This window comes from Egretta garzetta, unplaced genomic scaffold, assembly GCF_000687185.1.
Source record: "Egretta garzetta isolate BGI_Z169 unplaced genomic scaffold, ASM68718v1 scaffold200, whole genome shotgun sequence".
NCBI lineage: Eukaryota > Metazoa > Chordata > Aves > Pelecaniformes > Ardeidae > Egretta > Egretta garzetta.
The window spans coordinates 69,229-92,483 of NW_009258379.1; the positions used below are offsets into that span (position 1 = coordinate 69,229).

The 23,255-nt window shown below is 34.6% G+C and overlaps 1 protein-coding gene across 1 annotated transcript in view; it reads left to right on the plus strand.

Annotated features, from left to right (window-relative positions):
- The window catches only part of DNAH8 (dynein axonemal heavy chain 8), a 131,726-nt gene that overhangs the window by 66,441 nt on the left and 42,030 nt on the right, over nucleotides 1-23,255 (plus strand). Inside the window, 18 exon segments of the mRNA XM_009640728.1 lie at nucleotides 105-346; nucleotides 427-567; nucleotides 4,588-4,825; nucleotides 5,790-5,932; nucleotides 6,641-6,775; nucleotides 7,400-7,522; nucleotides 9,272-9,485; nucleotides 10,002-10,111; nucleotides 10,663-10,826; nucleotides 11,807-11,999; nucleotides 12,401-12,523; nucleotides 14,202-14,332; nucleotides 14,663-14,816; nucleotides 15,274-15,438; nucleotides 16,018-16,244; nucleotides 16,637-16,755; nucleotides 20,766-20,869; nucleotides 22,661-22,837. Coding sequence (XP_009639023.1) covers nucleotides 105-346; nucleotides 427-567; nucleotides 4,588-4,825; nucleotides 5,790-5,932; nucleotides 6,641-6,775; nucleotides 7,400-7,522; nucleotides 9,272-9,485; nucleotides 10,002-10,111; nucleotides 10,663-10,826; nucleotides 11,807-11,999; nucleotides 12,401-12,523; nucleotides 14,202-14,332; nucleotides 14,663-14,816; nucleotides 15,274-15,438; nucleotides 16,018-16,244; nucleotides 16,637-16,755; nucleotides 20,766-20,869; nucleotides 22,661-22,837 — 2,903 coding nt within the window.

Sequence of the window (23,255 nt, forward strand, 5' to 3'; positions counted from 1 at the left end):
ACATTTTTATACACTATTTAAGTTCTATATCATCTTTTGTAAATTTATTTTTTTGGTCTTCAGCATGGTGGTATGAACTATATCTCTTTTGATTATTTTTCCAGGTGAAAATGTGTTTCTGATTTTAGATGGTCCTGTAGATGCAATCTGGATTGAGAATCTAAATTCAGTTTTGGATGATAACAAGACTCTCACTCTAGCAAATGGAGATCGAATTCCTATGTCTCCTACATGTAAACTGTTATTTGAGGTCCACAACATTGAGAATGCCTCTCCAGCAACAGTTTCTCGAATGGGTATGGTCTACATCAGTTCTTCTGCCCTCAGCTGGAGACCAATATTGCAAGTAAGGTTATCATTGCTGGGTCCTCCTAATTTTACCTTGTTATACGTTTTATACAGAAAAGTATTGTGGATGTTTTTCAGGCATGGCTGAAAAATCGTTCTTCTCAAGAAGCTGAAGTTTTACAAAGTTTGTATGATAGAATCTTTGAACCAGCATATACATATATGAAACTAAACCTTAATCCAAAAATGGAGCTTCTAGAATGTAACTACATTATGCAGGTAAAACAGATACTGCGTAAGTCTGTGTAAGAATTGACTGACTGTCATAAGCATGCAGAAATAGCAAAGAGAACATTTGATAGCAGTAAAATTTAATTTGAAAAGATTGTTTCCTAACAAAGAAAACCTCAAACTCAATATTTGTTTCTTGGGCAATATAAGAGGAACTGTTAGAGATGTGCAGAAGAAAACTTCACTTCTCTTTATTGCTTCGTATGTAGGCTAGTCTTCTGTTGAGTGGAATTTGCAGGCTTCAGTAAGTTTTCAGAATCGTATGTTTAATAAGCTAGTGATTTCATTCCAGTTCTTTTAATACCAAACAAGTTGTGGTAAGGGTCAGTCTAACCCTACTGGTAGTGTCAGCAGAGAGGGTGAAGAATAATTCTGATTATCTTTTTCTCTCCAGATATAATAGCTGTGATTCTGTCAGTCAGCTCTTCCAAGGTCAATGTAGTAATTTTTGCCTGCCACTTCCTATCAATTGGAATTCTACCTTGAATGGAGTCCAAACTTTATCAGTGATTTATTAATAATAAAATCATGTGTTTGGCAGATTTTGCAAGACTGTCAGTCCTCTACCGCATGTCTCCAGCTGATTTGTTTATGAGTCTGTTTTCATCTGCAGATTCTAAGTCTCCAGACTTTCCATTTGTCCATGTAATCTCAGTTTTATATTGACACTCTCATAAGAAATTCAGTCGTGCCTTTGAATAAGAGGGTAGACAAGATAATATTTTGGATAACACTTCAATTTGATATTAAACTAGTCAATTTGCACCCAATATCTCTTTACTGTTCATTAGGGATTTAGCTTCAGATTTTCAACAGTTTGAAGTATTTTGCTGCAAATTAATAGCCACAGTAAATGCTGCAAAGATTAACTGCGCAGTATCAAATGGAATTAGGGTATCTATAGAATTGAAGTCCACAGGCAGAAACTGTGTAACTTGCCAATTTATGATGATAAACAAGATGGATGTGCTAGGCACAAAATTTTTAGAGAGGGTTAATATTTTTTTATTCTACATTTGTAATCTGTGAAACCTCTGACTTAATTGATGTTGTCTTCATGGAAAACTTTCATGGGACTGGAAGTTTCTATGTTGTTTTTTATTAGGGCTTGTTAGGAAGCATGGGCAAGTTGATGTTCTACTCATACTGCTTGGTCAGGGAAATATTTTCCCAATTTAACCTGTATCAAATCTTTCTTCCTGTGAATGAAAAACTCTGGTAAGTTTCTGTCACGGGTGCGGCAGAGTAAATAACTCTTGGTGGATCTCCATGCTGGGGTTTATCTCAGAACCAATGAGACCAAAGCTTTTACGCTACTTTTATCGTTTCACAGATTCACTTTCTCACTTGCTTTCTCCCTCCAATGTTACATTCCCTCAGTCTTAAATCCTTGCTGGGAAGAGAAATCAATTATTGGTGTGGGAAGGTAGGGCAAAATCACAGAACCCCAGAATGGCAAGGGGTGGAAGGGACCTCGGGAGATCGCCCAGTCCCACCCCAATGCTAAAGCAGGCTCACCCAGAGCAGGGGGCACAGGACATCATCCAGGCAGGCTTTGAATGTCTCCAGAGAAGGAGATAATAACATGTCAGGTTGGTTTCTGTGCTGTCCAGCTGCTTGCATCTACCAGGATTGGGCATTACTTGACAAGGTTTCTTGGCATCATCCAGCATTTGTCTACATGCATCTCTCTGATCTTCAGAATCTTCCCCCATTTCCAGGATCTTTCTTCCAACGAGGTTCTTCACCTCTTTCTTTCTGGGCCCCTTTTGTTGCAAGACCATTTCTTTTGGACACCCTTTTCTGCACCACCTTTCCTTTCCAGAACCTTAAGATCCTAGTTTTGCTATAGATGGTCTATGTGCAGAAGCACTGTACTTATCAACCTCCTGATTGGTGGTTCTGTCTTATGTCTCCTTATTAATTGTGGGATTCAGGATGTGCTGCTTTTGCTTAGGTCAGGTATTTTCAAAGTTTACAACCGTGTCAAACCAGTTGCGTCTAGCAGCAACTTGTACTTGAGTTTTGAAGTTCAGCTTTGGATGTTCACCCACACATGCACATGTACCAAATTATCTGCTGTTTGTTAGCATTCACAATTTAAGCTGGTTTTTTCATCTACAACAGCTTTATAATGGTTTTATATAAAAAGTGATCTCACCTTTGCTTTCCTCCTTGTAATTTCTGCTGACTTTCTAACTGTATATATTGTTATTGGATGATTTTTTTTCCCCTGTTTTTACTTATATGTTTTTCTTTTGGCTGGCTCACCTCATTAGGTGGACAAATATAATTTATTTTAGGAGACTCAACACCGTTTTTGTTTAGGGTTATTCTGCCTTACAAGCTATTGGAAAAGTCAATAAAACTGGAGCTAAAGGAGATCTGATTGATATGGTCTGCATGAAGGAACAAAGGTGTTCAACAAAGTTCCTTACTAGGGAATTACATGGAAGCTAAGCAGTCACAGCAGAAGAGGTTAATTTGTAAATAAATAACCGATTAGAATATATGAAATGTGTGATTGGAGCATCAGTTCTTAGGAAGAACAGACATTACCACTGATCCCGAAGTATCTTTTCTGGGACCAATGCTGTTCAAAATATTCATAAACAATTTGCAAAAGTTTTAGGTGAAGTTTACTGACGATACTAAATTATTCAGGGCAGTAAGGACAGAACAGCAAACCATGAAGAACTGTAGACAGACTTTATGAGACTGAATAAATAGGTAATAAAATGGCAAATGAAATTCGGTGAAGACAAGCATGAAGGGGTTCACACAGGGGAAAAAACAAACTGTTCAATGCCATGAATAACAGAGCTATGGAACATCTTGCCAAAGGGTTCTATAGATGATAAAAGTTTATGTAGGTTCAAGACCAGTCTTGATATTTTCAGAGTGGAAAAATCCACAGAGGATTACTAAACCCAGAAAGAGTACTCTGTTCAGAAAGCCCCAAGCTGAAGAGGCGACCAGCAGGAAGTACCACCCCTAGCATCAGCACAAGCCAAGACAATTTTTTTCTTTGTTTTCACTCTTCTCTAAGTGTTCACTTTTAGTCACTATTGCAGATGGGAACAAAAAGATTTTGTTCAGATAAACCAGGACACAGCCTGTCCTGGAAATAATTAGATAAATCAATTGTATCCCAAAGAAAAGAAGTGACATTATTTTAACATTATGAAGTGTGACTAATACTGATTGATCATTTTTTTTAAACTGAATTTTAAATTAATCAAAAGTAGTCTATTTAGGTCCTTTAGGCTGCATTAAAACTATATAGTACTGCATTACTTACCCCTTCAAGTATGAGATCCAAGGCAGCATAAAGAATACTAATTCCAAGAGCTTATTGAAAATCTGCTTTGCTATTAAAAAGGCATCTTCTGAAACAATGTGCTTGGTGCTGCCTTGTATAGAAAGGGAATGTGAGTGATGTTATCTAAGACAGTCAAGCATGTGGCTTCATGAGCAGCATCACAGAATTGTAGATAGCAACTGATGAGATTTCTGGAATCTGGAGTCTAGCTCCTTAGAAACAGAGTGAAGCAATCCTAGGATATTTTAATCTATTTTTTAAACACAAAATAGAAGTGAATGTGCTAGATACATCAATTGACCATCATTAAGATAAATACATTAGACAGATGCTGAAAATTCTTGCTTAAAGATGGAAAGAAATGACTAGTCCCACCTACATTTGGAGTTCTGAATATCCCACTAGGTATTAAAAAATTCCTTAAAAAGCTGTTCTGTTACCCTAGCTCTATAGGCATAATTTAAAACAATAGTTGATGGTCAAGTTACTTAAGTAATTTTGAAAATTTTATATAGATATCTTTAATCTATTTTCTTGGGTTTGTAGTTCTGAATTTTATGTTATTCTCTGGTAACCGGTATTGCTTTTTAAATTATGATTTAAATATTGCATGTGCATATATGTATAAAAATAAAAATTGATTATATAATATTTTCTTAATGCATAATATTTTAAAATATTTTCAGTCTATTAATCTTCTGGAGGGGTTGATTCCGTCGAAGGAAGAAGGTGGTTTATCAACTATATTACATCTGCATAAATTGTTCTGCTTTGCAATAATGTGGAGTTTAGGTGCCCTTCTGGAGTTGGACAGTAGAGATAAACTTGAAGCCTTCATCAGAGCTCATGATGATAAATTAGACTTACCAGAAATCTCCCCTGGCACCAGTCAAACAATGTATGAGTTTTATGTTACTGATTATGGTAAGAAAAATCACCAACATTCTTTTTTATACTGGCATTTTAACACTGAGTATAGTTTCTTTGAAATTTAAAATTACTCCTTTAGTCCTTATTATACAGTGATATGAGCAGAGACTTTTGATGACAGGATAGCAGTAACACAGATTCTGTATGTAGTGCCTCTGTGGAGGTGAGAAGTCAAACAAGGGATAGAGTGCTCATTGGTAACATTTTCTTATTTCTTTTGTTTTTAATTTCATTCTTACAGATTTCTATTAACTTAACCAGCCTACAATTTTTAGTTAATTTCTGCTTAGGCTGGCTTAGTCTAAATTAATATTAATTTTATATTTAATTTCCTCATAGCTAGTATTTTTTGTTAAAAAATATAATCTGATTTTAATTCCACTTAATAGTTATTTATCCATGACTGATAATCAATAATAAATCCTACAGTTTTATAAAACTGTAAGAATAGTGTAATATTTTGAATAGTGTGAATAATATTTTAATAGTGTGACATTTTCCACAAGGAATTTTTCTTAAATAACACACGCACAACCAATTTCACAAAGAACTTGCTGTAGTCTCACATGAGTACACCTATTTCCCTTGTATCCAAATTCAGACATTTTTTTGCCAGCAATGTTGATTTAGTGTACACATACACAATCCATATTCTCACATTCTGTAATTTTTCACTAGCAGTGTGAGAATGAATTTCTAGGTAAACATAGCAATATATAAAATCAAGAAATATGTGTATATTTAGTAGGATTGTAGACTAATTAGAGGTCATTACTAAGTATGTCCTTTGTTAGATGTATTTTAGCTAGATTTGAAAAAAATTATCCCTTTTTATACTTTGTAGTACTTCACCCATAACATCTAGGTTTTGGGGGGCTTGGGGTTTTTTTTACTAACAAAATATTGAACATGAACAAAATATTGTGAGATAATTTCCTCTTTTTTTTTGTCATTTCAGGTGACTGGGAGCACTGGAGTAAAAGAGTGCAGGAATATGTTTATCCAACAGATAATATCCCAGATTACGCGTCTATTCTGGTTCCAAATGTTGACAATGCCAGAACTCAGTTTTTGATAAACACAATTGCAAAACAACAGAAAGTAAGTACAGGATTACTTTTTAAAGAATACAACTACTATATGAAATAAATACAAACCCTACTTATAAATTTACTGGGAGTTGAAATCTTTCTTCGTATTCTCTGTCTCTATTCATTGCTTGCCAGGTGCATCATTATTTACATATTGCTCTATTTTTATTTTCTTAACATGAGTCTCCTGTACTTATTTCAGTGCATGCACAAAATATTTAAAATATGCTTTTTATAAAATATTTTTGTCATAAAAGTTTTACTCCAATATCCTATATTTTCTCTTAGTCTTTACACCATATTATTTTTCTGATTTGTGCTTTCTTGAACAGGGAAACAAGGAAAATAAATTTATAAATTTAACAATTTACTCTATTTTTTGCCTCATTAGGAAAGCTGTAGTTAATAGTAGCCACAACTATAGAAAAGGAGAGAACACTCCTCATACAGCTTTAACCAATAGGAGCCATGTGGCGTCATAGTACATTCTTGCTTCATCCTTTCTCTTTTGACTCTCTAAATAATTTGTCTTGGAGAATCTGGGTGGGATGAAAACACATGCTGTGTCACTGCATGTGGAGACACAGGAAAAACCTACCAGAATAGTATATCATTCAAAAGTAGACACAGAAAATATCCCTTTCTCTGAAATAGGGCTGTTATGCATACTTAATTATAAGTTTTGATATTACTTATGTGATTTAAATCTCTGTTACAGGCGGTTTTGCTCATAGGAGAACAGGGGACTGCAAAGACAGTCATGATTAAGGCATATGTCAAGAAATATGACCCAGAAGTGCATTTGTCTAAATGTTTAAACTTTTCATCTGCCACCGAACCATTTATGTTTCAGGTAAAAGAGCAGATTTTAAGCAATTCTTGCATATAATTTCCTTGCTAAGTATTTAAAGTGTACTTAATTCTGATGATAAAAGAAGCAATTTAGAAATAAGTCTAAAGGGTCTTTTTCCTCTAAGTCACTTCAACACTTCAGAAAATTCCACAAAAAATAATTTCTGCAGATGAGAATAAAATATAGTCACTTACATAGAGATATGCATATTCATGATTGCTGTATGCTTTTTCATTGTGGAATTCCAAGAATTCATTTTTTTGCTGAAGACCTTTCCATTTCATTTTAGATTAATGAAATTTTTTTGGTTATACTTCTTATTTTTTTTCCAGATTCTTTAGTTTATATAATTGGCTTCAATGCTGATAATTAAATAGTTTGAAAACCTTTTAAGAACCTCTCTGGTAATCAGAGGTGGGTTGCAGATATAATCCTAAGGCTGGGGAACTGCATAGGAATGAGGAGAATAGGGGTCCTTAATGATGAATCAGAGATGAAACTACTAACAAAAAGAGGAAATCACTGGATAAGTGCTGTAGCAGAAAACAGTAACACATTTTTTAACAATATATTTTAAATATTGTTGCTTTAAATGCAAAACAAGAACTTTCTTTTAATTTTTAGAGAACGATAGAGAGTTATGTGGACAAACGCATTGGAAGTACTTATGGACCTCCTGGAGGCAGAAAAATGACTGTTTTTATTGATGATATCAATATGCCATTTATCAATGAATGGGGAGATCAGGTAAACTATTTTTTAACAAATATGACATTCTCAAATTGTTGTGCTTTTCTTATGCGTGTGGGAATCAGTGGACTTCCTCAGTATTTTAATTAGCTGTTAATTATTGGAAATGCTTTCTAATTATGATGAAGGAAAAAAGAGAGAATATTAGATTTAGTGATGAGACGTAGGATAATGGTGTCATATCTTACATTATCTCCACCTTCTCATATTTTTGTTAGACCAAATAAAAAGCAACACTGTACTAAAGAACCATATTATTAAGTTCCAGATTGACATTCATTTAAGAGCACCAGAAAACAAACTTTCTGCAAACCAAAAGTGTGATACCTTGGAGAAAGTAATAAAGGCTGCGTCTAAATTCAAGGGTAACACATTGACTTGCAAACTGGTTTAAAGATTCTTGGCTTTTGATGAGCCCATCATTGGGCGTGTCACATTCATATGCCTACACAGACTGAAAATCAGGCAAAAGTGTCTCTCAGTTCTTCCCATAGTAAATCAGAAGTATTTCCAGCCCAGGATGCTAGCTCTTCTGCAATGTCTATTCTAACATAAAGACCAAGTATGAATAAATTAAAAAAAAATAATCACGGTAAGCAGAGTAAATAACATTAGAAACCTGGGGGCTCTGTGCACTTCTGAATGCTCAGGCTCACAGTTTGGGTTAAGGCTGCTCATAGCACTGAGCTGGTTTATTAACACTGTGGGTAGTAGTTCTGGTCGTGAGAGCGGGCTTGGGCACATGTTTAAGTGGCAGTACGGATATAAGTGAGCCTATGTAGACTGAATAGTTCTTCCTCTTTGCTTTAGAAAGCTGTTATTGCCAAAATGGAAGCCAAGCTTGTGGTTTTTAGTGTCTCTGAACCAGGCCTTCTACCGAAATGCCAATATATGCCAGTTCTTTGGTTTGCATCATTTGCTCTCACTCGAGAGAACTTGAATTCTTTTGAAAAATTGAAACTAGTATTGAATAACACACAACACTGAGCTGCTTGACCGTAGTCTAGAACATAGGTGGTTGTATTTGAGGAAAAGCCCTCAGTGTTCACCCCAGGCAGCGTTCAATTAACAGGAAGGATCTCCATTATGGAAGGACCTCCAATAGGTCTTCCATTATGGCCTCAAGACATTGCTGAAGTATTTTCAGTGGGATAATGATTTGTGGTGGGTGCCCTGCTGCATACCATGTGGCTTTATTAGGGTATGTGAGCACCTAAGGCTTGCTGAGTATCACTGGAACAGTTGCTATGGGGGCCAACTTCCATGCCTCCTGATCCATACAGGTGCTGTAGAGTGGAATGTGCACTGAATAACCTTTTGAGAATAAAAAGCTTCCTGTTTCAAAAAAGACTTAGTTGTTTTGCTTCAAAGGAAGCTAAAGGGAGAACTGAAAAGCAGGGTTTGAACATCTGGAGCTGAAAGACCAGCTGCAAAATATGGAACGAGACAAATTTTTTTTGAATTCATTGCCTTAACTTTATTTAGTCAAAAGGAATACAAGCACATTTTGTTGATCTTATATGGCAGTACAGCTCTGAAAGAATTTTCCTGCTGTTTAAAATCACGTAAACTAAGATCTCCCGTATGACTAAGGAAGATAGCTTGATCTGAGTTTAGATTCAAGTGAAAACCTTTTTCTTGGGATTAGTGGTACAGTTACAAGAAGAAATTAAATTATCAGGGTATATTTTCTTTTTTTTTTTCTTGTTTGACTTTCTAATTTGTGCAAGTTACATAAACTTACAGGTAACAAATGAAATTGTTCGTCAGATGATGGAAATGAAAGGAATGTACAGCTTGGATAAACCTGGAGACTTCACTACAATTGTAGATGTACAATTAATTGCAGCAATGATACATCCTGGAGGAGGACGTAATGATATTCCCCAGCGTTTAAAAAGACAGTTTTGTGTATTCAATTGTACATTGCCATCCAATGCATCCATAGACAAGATTTTTGGTACATCTTTCTCTTAGTATAATTTTTTTTTTCATAATTGACTTAAAAGGTATAAAAGTATGTTCTCTTTCTCACTCCTGTCATGCAAGTTCAGAGTACTTCCAGGAAAACAACCGATGTTTATTACAGCAAAAATAGTGCTGTGGAAGAGAAATTAACCTCTTTAAATGCTTGTCTTCCCAATTTTGGACAAGCAAAATATTTAATAAGAAAGTAATGGGATTTCCTGGACAAATATGAACACTCCTGTTACTACATAGGTTAACATTCCACCACTGCACTGTCTGAAATGCCCTCTGTTAGCTTTGTCAATATTGTTAAAAGCCATCAGTTACCTCCAGTTGTTTCTACACTGGTTCAGAAAAGCCATGGACAAGAGAGACAAAATTATTTCATCTGTAACTTAAAAGCAAATTAATGTTTTAAATAAGTGTATATATATGTCTTGCTCATAACCTCCCCCCTATTATATCCTACAACTTGAGATTAACTGTATATTGCATTTTATCTTTTCAGGTATTATTGGCTGTGGATATTTTCATTCATGTAGGAAATTCAACCCTGAAGTATGTGATATGGTGAAAAAATTGGTCCCAACAGGCAGAATATTGTGGCAGTGGACAAAGGTATAAATTACAGGGAAAGTTTTATCACATTCAATCTGAACACAGTTCCTATTAGTGTAATTTAGGCACATATTCCTTAAGAACATATCTATAAAATGAAAAAAAAAAACCAGGAGCAAGACAGGCTGAAACAGTTTTGGAGATACAATATGGAAAATATCAGATTTCTGTATACAAGACAGATGAATAGAAATATCAGTCCATTCATTCCTATAGTTTTATTCATGTTACCCAAAGCTTTAATCATTATAGCTAAGCAGCAGGGAGTGAAAATCTTTATAATTTTTTATTTATAAAGCCCAAACCAACATATAAAATAACTACATGTTATCAGAATTGGGGTTTTACATGTAATGCTATATCTTGCTTCCAAATAAATGAGATATTTTTGATGACTTCTTAGAGAGAATTTTCCCACAGTATTATGTGTGAAAATTAGTCAGCTATTTTTATACTGTATATGTGTTATTAATTATAAATTTATAATTTATGTTGTTCTTGATTCCTTCTAATTGTTACTGATTTTGAATATTAACAATGTCTTTCTTTAGACAAAGATGCTGCCTACCCCATCTAAATTCCACTATATCTTCAACCTTCGAGACCTTTCTAGAATTTGGCAAGGAATGTTAACTATAAAGGCAGAAGAATGCAGCAGCAGCACTGTCCTTCTAACACTTTTTAAACATGAATGTACCAGAGTAATTGCTGACAGGTATAAGAACTACAGCATTTTATATTTAGTCGGTTTAGTCATTTACTTAGTTTATGCTCATACATCTGTAAAACTTCTTAATATTATAAACTTTTTTAGGATAATATGAAAAGTTGTGTCTTATTTTACATGCACTCTGCATTGGGGTATTATCCCAACAAATACCATCCTACATACTGATAGATTAGACCAGTAATTGGATTGAGAATTCCAAAATATATGCATATTCTGTGTTCAAACCTACATTTTTTGCACTCATCTTTGGCTATATCATTCTTGGTTGCTTCTCAGATTATCACAGCCACAGATAATCACCGTAGTCAAAGACCTTGATCTGTATTTAAACCATCTTGAATATATAAATGGGAGCGGTTACTGTTGTTTAAACGATGAAATGTAGTCACTGGTATTTGTGCTTGCAGACTTTATTTTAGTTCAATCTGCATTACTCCTCCTGCCCACCCCAGTGTATATCCCCTCCTGTTAATTATGGATTTTAGTGTAAAAGGGATTGAGAATCAAGTCAGGTTGCAGTGACATATACTATTGTCTTTTCACTATTCCTTATCTCATTGCAGTTTCATAGGCAGTACTATAATACCATAAATTATGCTATTCTGCTGCAGGTTGAAGTATGATAAGGGTCACTTAGCCATGGCTATTTGGGAAATCATTCAAGCTTTTGCATCTGAGAAATTCAATGGTCTGTCTTTGCCTAGTTCTAGGTGAAAGCTGGAAAGTCAAGTTGTTTCTATTTTTATGTTTTGTGTGATTGACTATTATACTTTATAGTATGGAAACATTTAATTTCTGTGAATATTACCTAATCCATTTCTGTGACTGTTGTCTAATATGTATTGCCTAGTATGTATTTTTCTTTGAAATGTTACAAGGGCTTTTTTAGTGTTTAATTATCTGTTTTTCTCCCTATGTAACTAGCAATCAGTTTTTAAAAAATTGTACTAATCTATAATTTTTAGATTTATTACTCCTGAAGATACAGCCTGGTTTGATAAAACTATTACTAAAGCAATTAAGGAATATGTGGATGCAGGCTTAACAGAAGTTCTCCAAGCTGAACCATATTTTGTAGATTTTTTACGGGAGATACCTGAACCAACTGGTGATGAACCAGAAGATTTTGTGTTTGAAGCACCAAAAATTTATGAGGAGGTATTTCATTTTACACCTAAAATACTACACACTGAAGTTTTCTTTTAATTAAGTATGTTACATTGCTAAACTTATATAATACAGAAAGTTTTGTTGAATACCTACCACATTTTTTGTGAACATATATCTAGATTTTTCTGGTTAATATGCAATAAATCATTTTAGTGAGGTTAAAGTTAGTAATGCCATATAAATGTAGTTTTATCATTCCCATTCTCCTTGCTCCTTTTTTTCCCACCTCTAGCAGAAAATTTCTGCTTAAACACAACTACAATTGCTACAGTGAATTAACAAGATAATCTCATTATGTATGGCCAATACATGACTCAAGCTTGTGTAAAAATGTCAGTTTTAAATTCTGAAGGGTCACGCTTATTATTGATTTATTTTTTTTTTTTCAGGTTCCAAGCTTTGAATTTCTTTGTGAAAAATTGCAAATGTATCAGAGACAATACAATGAATGCATTAGAGGATCATTTCTTGATTTGGTGTTTTTTAAGGATGCAATGACACATCTTATTAAGGTTTGGGGTTTGTTACTTCCTTATTAGTTTAACTATCACAACATTGTTCCTGAATTGGGCGAGCTATGATTTGAGGGCACGTTCTGAAAAGCTACTCTTATCCCCAAACTTGCTTGCCATCTTTGCCTAGTAATTTTCAAGAACTAGGAAAGAGCTGCAGTTATTTTCCTGTTTGCATCTTTTGTCATAATACCTTATTTTATATATTTGTTTAAGCTTCTGTGTATTCAGAGGTATGAAGATTTTCCTCAATAGGAAAGGTGAGGTCATAAGGAGGCATATTTATATTTTGTATATAGAATGATTTTTAATCATTAAGAATTCAGAGAACACTTCAAAGGTATCTGTACCTGACAAGTGACCAAAACAATGTGAGGGATAATCTGGTTGGATGAGATACATGAAAAGAAATATAAATCAGGGCTGCAGTAGAATCAGTAGGGTAGAGGAAAGTCTCAGCTCTGCAATCAGATGAACCCCTGTTCAGAAAGGAAGATATCAGGAAAGAATTCACCCAAAGTCCAGCTCACAGCAAGCAGGGAAAGGCTAAGCATGAGATTTGTTTGAAGTGCTGTGCCTCAGGTTTAAGAAGTTCTGTTAGCTAGTTCAGGAATTACTTTAACTTGATAGTCTGTTTACTGAAAGGTGTACAGAAACCACAGTAAAACCAAAAGACAAGGAGATATTTGGTGGTTCTCTAGTTGACCTCAAGTGAAGTAAATTATTTTGTTTGCATTGCATTTAAACAAAAGAAAATAATTTTACTTTTAAATACAGTTCATGTGATGCTAGGTGAATTTCAGAAGACCTTGAAAGTCTGTTACGCCATTTCCATTGATGAGTTAGGTAGTAAAAAGGAGCCCTGCTGTCAGTATGGTGACAATAAAATTAGTCACCCTCATAATTTCACATTTAGACTTCTATTTTAATATAGTTAGCTATAGATATAGAAGAGGGTCAGAGGGACCTGTGCATAAAAGCAAAATTTCTTTAAGGGAAAAAATGAATAGAATTCGAAGGCTTGATGTAGATGCCAATCGTTTGCATTTTGTACATAACTTATGTGAGGAGCAAAAAACTGTAACATCTTAAAAGTAATAGTGCACTAATACATAATAAAACCAAGGAAAATGTGACGTATATACAGGAGGTGTGTAGGAAAAAAAAAACAGTTACACAGTAAATTTGTAACCCGGCTTTCATATCTGGGAGACTTGTTAAGAAAACTATCTCAAAGGAAATGTTCAAAGTAGACAAAATAGAATATAACACTAAGTGATAGTTTAAATGTGTCCAAGTCTTTCAGACTCTTAAAATATTAGTATGTTTATTCTTCTAGCTAAAGTTTTTTTATTGATATTTTTAAACACATTCAGGATGATGCCTTCAACATAAAATGGAGCTTAAAATGTCTCATTTTATGTATTTAAATCCTATATGTGACTAATTATAACCAACCTACATTCTTAGGCACAGTTTATTCATTAGCTACATAAAATTCCTAAAGAATGTACCAATGTTCTTTCGAGAGGAAAAATTTTCTGCAAGTATCCTTTTAATAATCTTTACATTGTGCTCTAGTAAATAAAGCACAGAGTATAACAGACTTTTAATTTTGCTAATTAACATTATAATTTACATTTATTAATGAGTTTTCCTTCCATTTTTCCCTATATAGATTTCCCGGATAATTCGGTCAGCATATGGAAATGCTTTACTTGTTGGAGTTGGTGGCTCTGGAAAACAAAGTCTTTCAAGGTTGGCCTCCTTTATTGCTGGCTATAAAATATTTCAGATCACTTTAACCAGGTAAGAAATGCAAGAAATATATAAATCCAATTTATGCTATTGCTTTCTCTTTACACAGTAATAACCTTATGTTTTTAACAGCCTTTTTTTTTTTTTTTTCCCTCATTTTGTCACTATTTAAAAAAGTAGAAAACAACACATACTTATGTGGTTTGTATACAACATTGGATTAAATTTGAACTGAAAAGCTGGACCATGTGTTAGCTATTCCTGAGTCAAAATATATGATTTTACAGAGGATGTTTACACTATCATTTATAAAACACTATAATGTGAACATAGCAGTATAGTTGCTTTGAATTAACAGGTAATGTTTCTTATTCCTCCTAGATCCTATAATCTAAGCAATCTATCAGATGATTTAAAATTGTTGTATAGAACAGCTGGAGCAGAAGGACAAGGCATCACTTTTATTTTCACTGATAATGAAATAAAAGAGGAGTCATTTTTGGAATATATTAATAATCTGCTGTCTTCAGGCGAGGTAAGAGTCTCAACATGACAGGCTATGTACTTTCGAAGCAGGAAACCGCAGAATTTGTTCCCACTAGTTTATTTCTATTTATTTGGATAATAAATTATAGAATCAGTAATGATTAACTCTAAAATTAATCTCAACTTTTAAAATAAGGAGTGCTCTTGGTAGGGAGTTCCTTTATCTCTCTTGCAATGTAAGCAAGGAGAAGATAAGGAGCTGTGATGGGTGTTTCAAGAGTCTCTATGAACTGAGTATTCACTGGCCAGTCAAGATCGGGACTTTTCCTGAGTTAGACTTCCTAGTTTTTAATGGACTTACATAAAGTCTAAATCAGGGACAAATTTGGTTTTTAATCTGTCTAAACTGAAGAGAAAGATACAGATGTAAACAGACAGATATTTGTAAACTATAATAATTGCATCCACACAATTTATTTTCTTATGACTTTTAATTTTATAAAAAGATTTCTAATTTATTTGCTCGGGATGAATTGGATGAAATCACCCAAGGATTAATACCTGTGATGAAAAAAGAGATGCCTCGTTGTCCTCCTACCCTTGATAATCTTTATGAATATTTTTTAACTCGGGCAAAGAAGAACTTGCATGTTGTCCTCTGCTTTTCTCCAGTAAGTTTTTAATTCGTATCTGTCTTCCTTACTTCCATTAGCAAACTATCCTATAAGGTGTGACAGGATTACTCAGGCTTTATTTATTTATTTGTATATTTTTAAGGAGATTTAAAGACACATAAAAAGATTACTGCAGTCTGGTTATAATTGCTGAGATTAAGTAACATTACCAGTGCCAGAACTTAAAAACAATGTACTTAAGAATCAAATCATTCCTTACATGTTAAAGTAATTTAAGATTTTTCCTCCTGGCATATTCTTTCCTAATACAATCTATGAATGTATCTTTGTGAAATTCTTGCTTGTTACTTGAAAACAAGAATTTAATGGAAATAAAAATAAGTTAACTGAAGTTTTAAGATATTAAGAAACGTATTTGTCATTAACTTCTTTCTTCACATTTCATAAAATATTGAATGTGGAAAATACTTAAATAAAAGAAAAAAAAAACTGTGCAGGGTGTTCTAAGAAGAAAATTAGCAAGAGAAAAAATAGACTAGTTGTTTATATGAATTAAACATTTTGATAGACCTAATTAAGTATCATATCGTAAGTTAATGGTCTTATTCTCTTTAGGTTGGTGAGAAATTCCGTGCACGTTCTTTGAAATTTCCTGGTCTCATATCAGGGTGTACTATGGATTGGTTCAGTCGATGGCCCAAGGAAGCTCTTGTAGCTGTAGCCAGTTATTTTCTTTCAGAATTTAATATGGTCTGCTCTGCATCAGTTAAATCACAAATAGTGGAAACCATGGGTCTCTTCCATGATATAGTTTCAGAAAGCTGTGAGAATTACTTCCAAAGGTAATATTTTATACAAATGCAATGATTAATCCCCAAAGTGTTGATACTGATAGTGTTTTTTGAACTCATTGTGTTCTATGAATCAGTAAGTGTCTTTTAAGGCTAATACAAAAATAAATCTGCTATATTAATATATGCAGAGGCCATGAAAAGTAATTATTATTATTATGTTTTAAATTCACAATTTTCATTCCTGTTATTCAACAATCTTTAATGTTCCTTATGTGGATAAAAACAAAGTAATTGGAAATAAGGGTTTGCGTTATGAAGAAATTTGATTTTGACTGAATTAAAGACTTGATTTATATAATCTCTGTCATGGGAAGTCATCAAATGGTTGTACATGTCAAAAATATGTACTATGTTGATGTTGGCAATATACTATGTTTTAGGTATCGAAGAAGAGCTTATGTAACACCCAAATCCTACCTCTCTTTCATCAATGGCTACAAAGAAGTTTATACTGAAAAATTAGACAGTATTAGTGAACAAGCTGAACGTATGCAAATTGGTAAGCAAAATAGAGATGAATACCTATTTCCATGTACGATGTCAAATTATTTGTGTTTTTAATGTGAGACTACTTACTCAGTGATTACTTAAAATCAGTTCTGCTGGATCACAGTTCAAAACTGGCAGCACATGAGGACTATCTCGAAGCGCTCCAGGTATCACCAATTCACAGTAGTTCTCTTACAAAAGCGCCTCAAAGAAGCTGCCAGCTTAATCATCCCTCTCAGCATTATATTAAACTTTAATTTCTAATTTAGCATTTGTAATAGGAAGTAGAACCTGAAAATGGCAAGAGAGAGCACCTGATTTACTGGTGTAGAGAGGTAGCTCTAAACACAGTTATTAATTTACTTCTGGACTTGTCTTTGGAAATTCTTGCTATACAATCTGAGTGCTTCACAGCTGATTTTTTTCAGATTTCTGCTGTAGAATAAGTAGCTGTTACTTGTGCTCATTTTGTAACTAGGTATCTGAAATACAGACAAGTGTGATTGAAATGTTCTAATTTTGGACAGCTGTTTGAAATTACCTAATTTTTGGCATTAGATTAGTACTTAGTGGGTTCAGAATGCATTTCCAGTTTTCTCTGGTTTGCATCTAGACATGCTTTTGTAAATCTACAAAGTCGACTGAACAGCTTAGGAAACTTGGTCTTTATGGGAAAAGATACTGTATATCAATCTAGCAGAATAGAAAGTTCTACATGACAATATTTTTCATACAAAGGTAAAAGGATCTAGCATTTAGACAGTGATTAACAGTGCAACTGGTACACTTCATATGAAGAAAAGAATATAATAAGAACATGTAGATACTTATTTCATTCACAAACTGTTTGCTGAATTAGAGGGGACTGTAGAGGAGTAAGTGACCCTCAGTATTTTCACATTATGCCAATTTCCCTGTATGGATTTGTTGCCAGTTATAGAAAACAGAACTTATCGTTAGTCCTGCTTTAGATGAGGATAAAGTCTGAGAGCCTTGAAGGTTTTTGAGGGTGGGGTTGTTTTTGGGTTTTTTTTGTATTCTTTCTGCAGTCCTATTTTTTTAAAAAATAAGTAAATAAAAGAAGTAACCTAAGTAGCTTCAGTGCTGTTAAGAAAATCTCACGTGTAGATTTTCCTAGCTTCTCACATCATATTATCACTAATTCTTTATGTGGTCTTCAAAACAAAATGACCGTGTACCTGTACAGCTCCTACTGCAGCATTTCTATATCATTGATGTTCAGCAAATCGTGTCTGTCAGCTTATGGGCAATACTCAGGCCAATTAGAAAATATTTTAAACAGTTTCACTTGCACAGAAAAGATGTATTACAAAACAACAAAAATACTGGTCATCCCCGACTCAGAATGTGCTATGCTGTTTACTGCATCCTAAGGAATTTTCTCAAAAAGTTTCTTATGAATTATTTAGATACTATGTCACACATTCATCCTTTAATCCTTAGTCTTTCATCACTTAATGTCAAAAAGATTTAGAAGGTTAAAAAGATCAGCCTTGAAAGTTGTTTCTATTTGCTAGGAGATTATCCTGATATGGGATTTAAATTTTATGTTATTAAACTCAGCTGAGATAATGTCACTCTTTCTATCTCCTTGTTGAAATGTTTTTCCTGCATGTAATGATGTCTAGGCCAATTCGGGATGCTTGTAGAGAAGCCAGATTGCAAGAAATACTTTGATCAATACTGATTTCTAGAAAAGTCCCTGGCTCGAGCATACTGAAACTGTGCTTGTCAGCACTTTAGTCTCTATACGAGCAACATATTTTGAAAGCTAAGAGTAATCTCTTTTCTGCTTTGTCACTTCGGGTGAAAAATCTTGTAAGACAGATGAGGAAAAAACCGATATCCAGTGACAATTACAGTTATTTCTAAATGGTTAACTTCTTGTGTCTTCTCTCTGAATACATCTGGGGAATCCTTGGTAGAGCACTGCATGTGTAGATAATGTCTTTTGATATAGTACTGTGGTTCTACAAGAAGACCTCAATTGAGTTTTGACCAAGTGGGCATGTCATCCATTTGAGCAACTTGTTGCTAGATCTCCTGCTAATTTAAAGTGACAGAAATTACATCCTTGAGGTGCTAAGAGTACTGTGACTTAGTATCTTAATGTAAAGATTTTTCTATATTCACTACTTTTCTGCAGTCATCATTCAGACAACTGACAGAATACATTGATAAGAGAGAAAGATTACTTTGATTCTCTCTATAGGTTCAAAATATACGCTGACTTTTAACTTGCTTTAGATTAGTTGTAGCTGATATCAGTAAGGTTCTTACATGGAGTTTTACATATCCCTCTGAAAAATATTATTCCTGTTTCTAATGCCTACATCAGGTATTCATTAATGACTACAAGCAATAAAAAACCAAAAAACCATCTGCTGGCACGGTACTGTTGTAATGTTTCCTGTGATTGGAAGTATTCAAGGGATCAAGGGATCTGAAGAACCTATAAAGGTTTCTTGTTTATAACAGAATTTCTTCAGTTCTTGTTCTGCGTATTCCCTTTCTTTGTCCGTCTTTCTTCTCACTCCAGGACTGTAGCAGAGAAAACTACTGCAGAAAAGGGTATCACTTTCCCTTTCATAGCTTCTCTTTCAGAACTTGAATTGAAGTAACAAACATTTTGAAAATTGCTGTCAGAGGAGTTGAAGGTGGCGGCAGAATGTTAGTGTGCATGTACCTCTATCCCTCAGAGTATTTTAGGGAGTGGCATGTGTCTGGGAAAAGGAAACATTCTAAAACATCTCTCTTGTCTCCCAGGCAACATCTTTCAGTGAATATACCTTTAAGCTTTATTGCTGAGAGTGGTAAAATAACCTGTCTTTTGGCAAGTAATAAACACGAGCCTGTAGAATGGCAGTAGCCTGGTCATGAGGCAGCTGTGTCAGAAGAACAAGAAATGTGCTAGGAGAGAGCACTTGTCTCTGTGAAACGTGGTAACAGAAAAGTGGAGAGACGTCACGGAGAAACATCCCGCATGGCAGAGAAAATTGCAATAGTACTGCAAATGTGCTCTGACTCTAGCCCTTGGGGAGAGAGGAAGATAAAGGGGAATGCTTCCAGGCAAGTTGGAAGATTTTAAGATTCAGTGATGAAGAAGTGAGGAGAGGCTAGAGAGGCTTCAGCATGCAATGTGGAGTTCAGGAATAGCCAAAAATCTGTGCTCAAATCGATGAGCAAGAGAGAAGAGAAAAAAAGAATGCGTGGGAAAGACTGAATATCTATAATAGGTGTAGAGGGAACAAGGTCATCTTTTTCTGGGCTACTGTCAATGTAAGGCTGAATGGCCTCTATGGGTGGTTGCTTCAGCACATATAAGAGCTATGATGGGACTGGCCCTAAGCCAGGTGGGCACAGATGCTTTTATATGCTTTTCTGCAGTCTGTCACCAGGGACAAGAGAGGGTAAACTCAGTACGCAGGAGCTGGTGGTCATGATCTTGCTGTGACCTTGGGGTCCACTTTTGGGGACTCCACTTCTTCCCACTTCTTTCTGGAAAGAGCTCCCTACTGGAAGGCAGTTATGGATCCTAATATTTGTGTCATTTTCTCATGCAATGATACAAATACAGTATAAGTCCGATTTTCTGATTGTCCTGTGACTTTATGATACAACATGTCATTGACATATCCCCCACTTTTTTTATTCTTTTCAAGAATTCTATATAATGAGTGTAAGGATATATTTCATTGCAGGTAATATCCCAGCTATACACTTTTAGGTACTCTTTACAGCTATAACAAACTAAAACTAAGTAGTATGGATTTCTCTGAAGAAGCAAGCTTGTTTATAATAATTTTGCATCTTGTGAAATTATCCATGAAAAGTGAATAGAAAGCACAATTGTGATAGTATAACTGCTTACGCCTACTTTACACAAATTTAAAGGAGAACACAAGGTACAAGGCATTTGGGATCTAGAGCTAGATTGTATTATCTAACTAGGAAAAAAAATAGTTTTTATTTTTCTGAATTTTATCTTTTACTTAATAGGTCTGTCTAAACTGATGGAGGCCAGTGAATCTGTTGCTAAACTCTCTCAGGAGTTGGCTGTTAAAGAGAAGGAGCTGGCTTTGGCATCTATTAAGGCAGATAAAGTAAGTACTTGAGTGTTAAACAGCAAAAGGCAGCAGACAGCACCAGGATGTATAGTGGGGTAAAGTGCTATTTCAGAATTTTCTCATAATTTGTACATGTCAAAAAATGTGCATCATGGTCTAGAATGAGGTTTCGCTCCTCTCTCTGTAGCATGTTGATTCAGCATTTGCTTCTGAAAGTGCAGCACTTTAAGACTGCAACGGAGGTTGAGTGCCTTCCTTGTTCTCCTCCCATTTCTCACCCACTCCTATAAGCATCAAGTTTCATTTTTTGTTTCATGGTTTTCTGTGTGCTTGATTGATGTTTATTAAATTTGGGGGTTTATGTGCACTTATTTGCAGATAAGAAGTGAACAGATGATAACAGGACTTAGCTATTTCAAAATTGCTTAGAAAAAGATCATCACAGTTCAGTTTCATATTTTGTCTTTTAATTAACAAGGTGTCCATGTGTTCATGAGACTGGTGGTCTGGTAGAAATCTAGTTTCCAAAATGACTTAATGGAAAGGTATGTTAGGGAATGTGTTAATACAGGCATTCTGTTTTCTGAAAGATACCATAATGCTGTGATGGTGCATATTTAATATGTGCTGGAGAGCAAACTTTTGGCCAGTGATGGCTAAGGGACTGCCTGATTCTTCAAGGTCTTTTATCTCATAAGAGAGAAAATGATGACAGAAAGGGATGAAATTACACTTCCCACATTTCAGGAGTATGACATATCACAGAATCACAGAATCGCAAGGGTTGGAAGGGACCTCGGGAGATCATCTAGTCCAACCCTCCTGCTAAAGCAGGCTCTCCTAGAGCATTCTACACAGGACTTCATCCATATATGCTGGTAGATTTGACTTTGTTTAATATTTATATTTGATATACATTTTGAAATAGCTCCCTGGCAATCATTCACATGGCCTCTTCACTGTCAACTTTTTCAATGGGCACTACGTATAAGTCATCAGAAGTAGAAGAAACATGGACAAATAATAAAAGAAAAATTTTATTTAAACTATGTGTAATACTGTTCCTATTGTAGATGTTTTTTCTTTCCCTTAGTACTGAGCCCTACAGAAAATAGAATTGGATTTCACAAAAAAAAGGGGGGGGGGAGATTTGGGGTTTTTTTCTGTCATTTTTTTCTCGCAGGTATTTGAGAGCATTAGTTATGTTCTTGTAAATGCATACAGAGTGCTAAACCTGACCCTGTAACTGATACCAGTCAAAAAACGTTCTGACACTCACTGTATGTCACACATGCACAAGAGAATTAAAAATATACTTAAGAACCAGACAAAAATGGATAACTTCATTCTGTGAATTCACATGGGGCTGTTCTTTGAATAGACTAATTAAAAGCGAGTCTTTTTAGACCAAAGGCGTAAAAGAGAGGCTGCCCATTGGTGCAGATGGTTTGCCATCTTCCATCAGTTTTATTAACTATACTGTTTTTATTTTTATCTGCAGAATTATAATGAAAAAACCAAATACTTATTGTATTGGAAAAGTATAGGTTTAAATAGGATAAAAATCCATCACAGGATAAAAAAATGGCTTTAAAAGCTACTGAAAGTTCTTCTATCCATTCTTTTTAAAAAAGCATTTTTTACTATCCAACTCCTGCTGCAAGACTCATACAATGTTTCTTATATAATGCCATATATAGTTAGGGTTAGCTTTATATTTTTCTGTATAATAACCCTTACATACCTGTTCTCTCTTGTGTCTGACAATTTAATCACTTGTTCCCCCATTTTGAATTATACATTTTATGTGTTTATTATCAATTCCAGGTACTAGCAGAAGTCACAGTAAGTGCTGAAGCTGCAGCTAAAGTAAAAAATGAAGTCCAAGGTGTGAAAGATAAAGCACAAAAGATCGTAGATGAAATTGATTTAGAAAAAGTGAAAGCAGAGAGTAAACTGGAGGCAGCTAAACCAGCATTAGAAGAAGCAGAAGCTGCACTGAATGTGAATAAAATTTTTGCATTTTGATCAGTTTAGTATTATTTGAGTCCCCTGTGAATGAGGCTAGAGCCACCTACATGCAGTTGTCACCTGATTTTGACTGCTGTCACCAGCTCTTCACAGTTGGTGGTCATGTCTCTGAACACGTATGAAGCTCGCGTTTTGCTTTAAACACATAAAGATTATTTTATAGTATTTGTTCTGCTTCCACCCTAATCCTTAATCATTATGAAGGTGTAAATCTTTGGAAGACTTACAGATGCCTTTAGAATATTTGTTAGTCTGAATTCAAGAGAATACTTCTTGTGCTTTTTTTTTTCTTCATACTTAACTAGTTGTATATTTCCTTTAAGAGGAATAAAAGATTGTCTCTTCCTTCACCAAAAAGCATTTAATTATGAGAGAAAGAGGAAACAAAGGG